Source organism: Mastomys coucha, unplaced genomic scaffold (assembly GCF_008632895.1).
Source record: "Mastomys coucha isolate ucsf_1 unplaced genomic scaffold, UCSF_Mcou_1 pScaffold6, whole genome shotgun sequence".
Lineage (NCBI taxonomy): Eukaryota > Metazoa > Chordata > Mammalia > Rodentia > Muridae > Mastomys > Mastomys coucha.
The window spans coordinates 47,328,649-47,338,420 of NW_022196912.1; the positions used below are offsets into that span (position 1 = coordinate 47,328,649).

Sequence of the window (9,772 nt, forward strand, 5' to 3'; positions counted from 1 at the left end):
CAAAAGAACATCAAGATATTAAGACATTCTTTTTTTTTTCATAGGGGAGTCAACATTTTATCTCCACAATTCACTGCTTCCTAGGATGATACATCAATAAACCTGTCAATCATATGCTTTGCTCCACTCAAAAGAGTAATGTCATTGATCCATTTTTCTGCTAGCTTATGTTGATCAACATTTAGAGAACTGTGTTCATTGACCTTGTCCCTTAGAACATTTCTTTATTCAGAATGCAGTTGGCTGTGTCTATTCATGCCTTTTTTGGGTAGACTTCCTCATGTATCATTTAGAGTAGGAAGTAAAACTGTTTTAAGTACATACATTTGCTACACCTATCTGGACTATACGATCTTCATTAAATAGTCTGTTTTCTTTTCTTTTTTCCTTTTTTTTTTTTTTTGAGACAGGGTTTCTCTGTGTAGATTTGGCTGTCCTGGAATTCACTCTGTAGACCAGGCTGATCTCGAACTTGAACTCAGAAATCCGCCTGCCCCTGCCTCCCAAGTGCTGGGATTAAAAGCGTGCGCCACCACCACCTGGCAAATAGTCTGTTTTCTTTTGTTAATGCCCTCTTTAATAATTACAAAAGCTTTTCCTTGGTATAGGTAATTTTGTTTGTTATTTGGGTACAGTAAAGAGCTCACAGAGAAGGGAAATATAACTGAATGGGAATGTAGAAAGGAAACAAACAATAACATATCACCATTGTATATTTATCCTAGTAAAGTAATGCTTTTTAAAGGCTTTGAATTCACAGAGATCCACCAGTCTCTGCCTTCCTAGTGCTGGGATTAGAGGCACATGCCACCACTGCCAGGCTCTAAGAAAAGTAATGTTATGGAAAGTAAGACTCATTTTATAGTCTGATAATAACATCAACCATCCATATATGGAGGTAATATAGAGATGAGTTAATGAATGCATTACTTGCCTAACTAAAAGGATTGATCATAGGTTTAAAGCACTTTAAAGAGCTAATATCAAGTGGGTCAGTTAGATAATAAGTTTGCAAGGCAAGGGTTAAAGCAGGGGGATTAGGAACTACAGAGCAGCTTTAGTTACATGAGATCCTGCCTCAAAAAAACTACCCTAAAAAGAAAGAAAAGAAAGGATAGTTTAATTCATGATTCATGTCCACAATAATTTAACTACTAGAAGTATCCAGAGATTAGACTTTGAGAATTTAATTTTAGAAAGATACATGGTTTATCTGCAGGAACTGTAAATCTTATAAGTTTACATAAAAAGCTTGCTTATATTACGCTTAAGACTCAGGCAGGAAGATAGACATCTGGCTATACAGAGTAGAAGTGTCCTATGATTCTGCATTTGGTTTTGATTTTCAGTTTCTATTGAAAAGCACTTAGCAGTTTCAGTCTCTGGTTCCTATGTTAGTATACTTATTACTGGCTAAAAAAGGAAATTAAAAAAAATGCATTTTGAGGTTATAAAGGTAATCTATGAAGGAAATTTTAGGTTTTTTTTTTTATTTTTTTTTTTTAGGTATGGCAAAGTAATAGAAAAGCATTCACCTAGGAAGATATTGAATCAACAGTATTTTAAAAATGGTACACAAATCTACTCTTCCCTAGCCCCAAACTAAGAGTCTCTATTATATGCTGCCAGCACTTAGGTACACGTAATAGTTCTTTACACTCAGTCTCTGTTCTATTTATACATGCTTTATTTAGAAAAGTCATTACACATTTGCTTTTCCCTTAAGAGGTATATATTTTTCTTTTTGAATCGGGTCATGCTATATAACCTGGGTGCCTCTAACTCATAATTCTTTTGCTCTTAGCCACTAAAGTGCTGGATTTTCAGGTGAGTGCCTGGCAACAGGTATATTTTTTTAATAAAATATTAATTATTCTTCATGTTAAATGATTTACAAAAAATGTTTTGAAGAATTCTTCAAAATTTGGTGATTAAAAAAAATAAAAAAGGAAGGGGAAGGGGAAGGGGAAGGGGAGGGGGAGGGGAAGAAGAATCAGGGCCTGTGCCTCCACTCTTGCTTGTCTCTGAGACAGTCTCCAGCAGCCCAGGCTGAATGTGAAGGTTTGCTGTACGGGAAGCATAGCTTTGAACTTCTGATCCTGCTGACTTCATCCCTGTAATGCTGCTATTACAGGTACCCATGTTTTCTCCCAGGTTCCTTTTTAAGGAAATAAGAATTGCTAGATAACGTTTGCTCTAAGGTTGGCAGCCCTAATGATTTCTTTTTAAGTAATTCAAGTTACAAGTGTAATCCTGTTTTTTTGTTTTGGTTTTTGAGACAGGATTTCTCTGTATAACAAACAGCCTTGACTGGTCTGAAACTAGCTTTGTAGACCAGGCTAGTCTTGAACTCACAGAGATCCACCTGCCTCTGCCTCTCCGGTGCTGAGATTAAGGTGTGCAGCATGCCTAGGACAATCCTGTTCTTAAAGACATGAGGAACAGGTACTGTCATTTCTAGTTAAGTTCCATGTAGTTTTACCATAGCCTAAATGCATTCAATATTTGGGTACTAGATATTTCCTCTAGCTATAAGAAGAAACACTGAGAAAGATTTAGTTGTAGAAACAACTACTACTAATTATCCTGGAAGGGTCTTTAAGACAATCTTTTGAACAGCAGATTTTCTACAACACAGGTTTATTTCTATTATAAGCTTTATAAATTCCTTACAGCTTAGGATCTGATTTTTTATAACAAAGCCCTTCCCCAATTACTCAACACACTGGGATATCAGACTTATTGTTCAGTGGATTATCCTTGCATCTGACTAGGTAGTCTTGAGTATAAATTAGGTGCCCTGGGATATGTGTACTCTCTTCTGATCTCAGAGATAATATTAATACACTAAAACACAGAAATAGCTTACTAACTGGTCAAAATCTGAGCCAGGGATTAAACATTGGAATATTTATTAGTAGAATGTTCTTTTAAAAACATTTATTTTATGTGTGTGCACGAGTGTATGTATATATGCTATATGCAAGCAGAAGCCCAAGGAGGTTAGAAAAGAACATTGGATCCCTTGGAACCGAATTACACATAATTGTGAACCACCATGTGGGTCCTGGTAATCAAACTCTGGTTCTCTGGAAGAGCAACAAATGCTCTTAACCACTAAGCCATCTCGCCAGTCCAGAAACAAGTGCTCTTAACTGCTGAGTCATTTTTCCAGCCCCTGGCAGAGTGTAAGAATAAGGTCAAGAATACTACTTTTCTGTTTTGGTGCTATATTTAGCTTAAATAAGCCTTTCTATTTAGTACTTTATTTTCTCTAATAAACTTTAGAGAAGATACTTAAGATGGATCATAGAAGCACAAGAGAAAATTCCTTTGGGAAACATCCTATAAAATACCAGAATGACTAAAAGAGCATTTCAGCATAAATGATTGAAAAGTTCTTAAGCAATGTCATCTTAATATCCCCAATTTTTAGAAATATTTAAATGAGTATTTGATGCAGCTGTGTGTCGAGCACTGTACTGTTAAAATCATATATGACTTTATCAGCGGATACAGTTTCCTAGTCTTGTCTGTATGAATTTGTCTGGTATAAGTCAAGAGAGCAGCCAAAGAAACATCTCTGGAAACAGCTTTTGAGCCTCTCAAGGTCACTAAGAATGTCATCTAAAAAAGTACTCCACGTTAATGAAATGTGTTCATAAAATATTACACATCTGGCAGAAACCAAACAGGACACACTCAAACAGGTAAAATCTGCTTTGATTTCAACACTGACACCCTTTGAAAGTAGTCAGACGGTCTACATTTCAAACATAGGACCAGTATATCTTCTTATCAGATTATAACCACAATGCCAATATTATTAAAGTGTTCATTTTCTCCAAACACCCAAGTTTTCTGTTAAATAAATACTGAAGCAATATTGAGTTTGATTTTACATCAGGATTAAGAAGCTAAAGTTTAAAGTATCTCAGAATTACAAGTTGATTTTTAAAATTTTATTTCATATTCCACATATCCCTCTTGTGGCTTTTGACCTCATTAGAGAGTGTCCTCAGCACTTATGCCTCCCTCAAGCCTCATTTTTGTAAAGTGTAAATTGTAAATGTTGAATGGTAAAGAAAGAGGAAACTAAATTGCTTGGAGAAAAATCAGAACATCACATATTATCATATTTGGAAAACATTACAATTTATTTATTTGTTTGTTTGTTTGTTCATTTACTTATTTTTAATGTTTGTTGTGTGAGAGAGTATTACAATGCATGCAAGCACAGATGTGGAGTTGAGAGGACATGCTGAGAGAGCTGGCTCCTGCTTTTTATCACGTGGTCTTGGGGCTCACTCCATTCGAGGTAGTGAATGGTGGCAGCAAAGACTTTTACTGCTGAGCCATCTTGCTAGAGCTTCCTGTCTTTTTACATTTATTTATGCTGTGTGCATATGGAAGCTAGAGGTCAACACTGGGTGTACTGATCCTGGTTGCTCACTGATTACACAGACTAATAGCTTAGGCCAATGAGCCCCAAAGATCCTTCGGTTTTGCTTCCCCAGAACTCCAACTAAAGTTGATTGTCACCATGCTGGCTTTAACATGGCTGCTAGGACTTGAACTCAGGCCTTATCTTTTTTTGTTTGCTTGTTTTCAAGACAGATCTCACAATGTAGCTGTATCTATCCTGTAACTCACTATATAAACCAGGCAGTCCTCAAACTCACAGAGATCTGCCTGCCTCTGCCTCCCAAGTGCTGAGATTAAAGGTGTATGTCACTATGCCCAGATTCAGGTCCTCCTTGATTGACAAGCACTTTATTGACTGAAATCATCATCCCCATCATCATCCTCATCAATCATCATCATTAATCGTCATCATCACCATCATCAATCATCATCATCCTCATCTTCATCATCATCCTCATCTTCATCATCATCCTCATCAATCATCATCATCACCATCATCAATCATCATCATCAATCATCATCATCACCATCATCAATCATCATCATCCTCATCAATCATCATCATCATCATCATCATCATCAGGAAAGTTTTATGCTGGCAAGGTTGGTCTGAAACCCAGTCTGTAGGTGATCCCATTCACATCAATGTCCTGAACCATGATGCCTGGTTTATGAAGTGTTAGGGAATGAATACAGGGTTTTGTGCATGCTAGGCAAACACTGTGAACTGAGCTAAACCCCTGGCTTTTTTTGTTTGTTTGTTTTAATATTATATTACCTTCTCACAAAATAAGAGATCTTGCTAGATATAAAAATATTTTGTAACATTATTTTTACTAATTAAATGTACTTTTGAAATACTTCCTTACATTCTCTAAAAGGGTTAATAAGAATATTTTATGAGTTAAAAAAAATCACTGCAGAGGATACGAACTACTAAATTAATTTTTACATAAATGTTGAACTTTCTTAACTATATCTAAATCTTTTGGAATTTTAGTAAATATAGTTTGCAGTTATACCAAAAACAATCTTGTTTAGAAGAGTATGTGGATTTTTAATCCACTAATTCTAAGCTATCTTTGTCTGCCGCTTTTATTTAATTGTTTGAATTTAAATAAGACATTTTAGGGGTTGATGAGATGTCTCAGGGGTTAAGAGCACTAGTTTCTCTTTCAGAGAATCTGGGTTTAGTTCACAGCACCCATATGGATGTTTACAACTGTCTGCAATTCCATTTCCAGAGTGTCTGATGCCCTTTTCTGGCCTCCGAGGGCACCGGGCACACTGTAGTGCGCAGACATATATAAAGGGAAAACACCCGCATATATAAGAAAATTTAAAAATTTAAAAAAATAGTGAAGAATTTTGCAGCACATGAAATATCCTTATCTAGGTTTTCATATATAGAATTAGCTTTTATCTTTGGAATTTCAATTTAAAATTTTTAAACATGCATCCATGAAATAAATCCTGCCCAGATAATGTAAATAGATATTTAATAATAGCAAGTAATATTTCAGAGAACTTCTATTATGCTGAGAGCAACTTAAAGGAAATCTAAACTCATAATGATCTCAAGCAGGCCTTGATTTAGTCACTGAATCTTATCTACCTTCAACCTAAAGTAGAAGAAGAGATTTGAAATTGGAGAAGGACTATGCATTCATCATCATCGTAGCCAGTAGCCAACAGCCTTAACCATGAATGCCTGACAGGTTTCCTTGTGTCTGGCCAATGTCGAGCATTACCTGCCTCCACATGCAGACACATTGCCCGGATCAAGCTATACACACTCAATAGGTTCTTAAATGACAATGGATTTGGAGTATCGACTTTACTATACTCTGAGTATTGATATACTAAGAACTACTGGAACATTTTTAGTGTGCTAACAATTGCCTTCGTGGGATTAGATTTAGGATGCCCCAATTTGATCCTACAGTGCAATTTCTCAACTGATATCCCAGACTGATGCTTACTTTTTGTCTTTTTCAATTTTTTTTTAAATGTAAGTTTAGTGTGTTGGAAATATTAGGGCTTAACATAAGCAACGTATTATTCTATCAAGGCTCTCTCCTTGTGATTACTTCTATCAAAGAAGTAATGCATGATGACAGAAAAAATGTGACTAATTTTACAGAAATATGTTTATAGGAAAGTTTTCAAGCCCATAGCTCTTTTGCTGAGGCAAGAACATTTGTATTTACAACACAAATCTGAAACACCTACATGTTTTTCTGCATAACAGAACATGTTTCTCTTGGCACAAAGTTTCACTCTCATATTTGAATAGAAATCTATAAATAATCATCCTCAGTGCTGGCCAGAGGACATTTGGTCTTGTTTAAAGTAAACCCATGAGGCACACGTGGCAGCATGAGATAGCTGACAGCCCTGCCCTCTACACATGCATGCACAGTTACCATCGGAAGTCTTCTGCAGCTCAGTTTTCAGATTTTCCTTGTTTTCTACTAGTTTTTTATTTTCAGTTTCCAAAAGGTGTTCTTTAGCATTGCCATTATTTTTTAGCACCTATCACAAAAGAGGTACAAGAAAAAATAAGCTTAGATTGCAACAGCTGGACTTTTTGAATAAATTTAAATTATTGGTCTTTATAAAGTTGTCATTTTAAGTATTTAATATCCTTTATAAAACATTTTATTAATAAAACTTGATAGCTAGCAAACACACAAAATACTGTGAAGCTGAAGAGATAGTTCAGCTGTTAGGGGACATATACTTTTATAGAGGACCTGAGTTTGATTCCCAGCATCCATGTGGGGCAGCTTACAACTCCCTATAAATCTAGTCCAGGGGAAGCCAATGTCTCTGACCTCTGTGGGCAGCTACACGTATATTAATATAACCACATACATTCACAAGGACACACATAAACATAAAAATATTCTTATAAATGATTTATTATGGCTGGGAGGTAGTGGTACATGCATTTAATCCCAGTACTTGGGCACAGAGGCAGTAAGATGTCTGTGAGTTTGAGGCGAGCCTGTTCTACAGAGCAAGTTCCAGGACAGCTGGAATTATACAGAGAAACCCTGTCTCAAACAAAACAAAACAAAACAAAAGATTTGCTCTTATTATGGATGATGTCTCTGAGATCAAAGTAAGAATTTCTGATTGGGCTATAATTAGAATTATGCTTTTAATCAATGTGACTGCCTTCTTTGGTTTAGGATGATTTTTATGTTTTATGTACAAATCATCATGCTATAATTGTATTATCTTATCTACTGGAAACTACTTTTTACACATGGAAGTATGTAAGAGTATAATGTTGCCAGGATGAAGACTGGTAAATAGGAAAGGGCAGGGTGATCTCAGGGGAGGAAAGCTCTGGTTTTCATTAAACAATACCAAATTAGTTTTTAGTGTAGTTCATAATTTAAAATGTTCTTTATATTTCAAAATCTAACCTGGATATAACAATGTCTAATGCTTGTCTTTTCTAGGTAAGAACAAGATACAGATCTGAACGGTAAAGTAACTGACAGAAAATTTCCTAAATTCCAAGAGGTTCCCAGGACTCAACAAAGAGGACATTAGCCAAAATACTCAACAAGGGTGAGATAGAACCAGTAGAAACCATATCCAGTGGATAAGCATGGCCCCTGGTTGAAGGATGGGGCTACCCACTACACCTCAAAAATAATAATCCAGAATTCCTCCTGTTAAAAAAAAATGCAGGAACAGGAGCAGAGACTGAAGGAAAGGCCATCCAGAGACTGCCCCACCTACAGATCTATCCCATCTGCAGACACCAAACCCAGACACTATTGCTGATTCCAAGAAGAGCTTGCTGACAGGAACTTGATATAGCTGTCTTCTGAGAGGCTCTGCTAGAGCCTGACAAATATATATGTGGGTGCTCGAAGCCAAACATCAAACTGAGCACGGGGACCCCAATGGAGGAATTGGCAAGAACTGAAGGAGCTGAAGGGGTTTGCAACCTCATAGGAAGAACAACAGTATCAACCAAACAGAACCCCCAGAAGCCCCAGGGACTAAACTACCAACCAAAGAATACACAAGGAGGGACTCATGGCTCTAACTGCATATTTAGTAGAGGATGGCTTTATGTGGAATCAATGAAATTAGGGAAACGAGACCCTTCACAATAGTCACAAATAATATAAAATACCTTGGTGTGACTCTAACTAAGCAAGTAAAAGATCTGTTTGACAAAAACTTCAAGTCTCTGAAGAAGGAAATTGAAGAAGATCTCAGAAGATGGAAAGATCTCCCATGCTCATAGATTAGCAGGATTAATATAGTAAAAATGGCCATCTTGCTGAAGGCAATGTACAGATTCAATGCAATCCCCATCAAAATTCCAACTCGATTCTTCACAGACTTAGAAAGAGCAATTTGCAAATTCATCTAGAATAACAAAAAACCCAGGATAGCCAAAACTATTCTCAACAATAAAGGAACCTCTGGTGGAATCACCACCCCAGACCTTAAGCCGTACTACAGAGCAGTTGTGATAAAAACTGCATGGTATTAGTACAGTGACAGGCAGGTAGATTAATGGAATAGAATTGAAGACCCAGAAATGAATCCACATACCTATGGTCACTTGATCTTTGACAAAGGAGCTAAAACCATGCAGTGGAAAAAAGACAGGATTTTCAACAAATGGTGCTGGCTCAACTGGCAGTTAGCATGTAGAAGAATGCAAATTGACCCTTTCCTATCTCCTTGTACAAAGCTCAAGTCCAAGTGGATCAAGGACCTCCGCATCAAACCAGATATACTGAAACTAATAGAAAAGAAAGTGGTGAGGGGGCTGGTGTCCTGAGCAGACCTTGGGCGCAAGCTCTGCAGCCAGTCCCACAACACCCAGAGCAAGCTCCACTACCAGGCGCTCTGACAATCTCAGGATCAGAGGTGAGGAAGACACAACATCTATCCTAACACCTGTAGGAACTGGGACCAGCGGATCCAGGCACACAGGAATTCTACCAGCAGAGTGGCTCGGGTTCCTTCCAGTCTCTCAGGGGTGGTGTCCTGAGCAGACCTTGAGCACAAGCTCTGCAGCAAGTCCCACAACACCCAAATGAAGCTGCTACACTCCCAGGTGCTCTAACAAGCCCAGGATCCCAGGATCCCAGAATCACAGGATAACAGAGTCAACTTGACTCTGAAGAGTTCTAACACAACCAGGATCACAGGAAGGACAGGCTCCAGTCAGATTTAGCAAGGGCAGGTAGCACTAGGTAGCACTAGAGATAACCAAATGGCGAGGGTGGGGGGGTGGGGGTGGGTTGCGGCAAGCATAAGAAAATTAACAACACAAACCAAGGTTACTTGGCATCATCAGAAC

General features: G+C 37.5%; 1 protein-coding gene across 2 annotated transcripts in view; it reads right to left on the reverse strand.

Moving 5' to 3' along the window:
• Positions 1–9,772, reverse strand: part of Bcap29 (B cell receptor associated protein 29) — a 42,448-nt gene that overhangs the window by 12,460 nt on the left and 20,216 nt on the right. For both annotated transcript variants that reach the window (XM_031357467.1, XM_031357468.1), the window contains exon 6: positions 6,852–6,960. In XM_031357467.1, the coding sequence (XP_031213327.1) occupies positions 6,852–6,960 (109 nt within the window). The remainder of the gene's footprint in view (positions 1–6,851; positions 6,961–9,772) is intronic.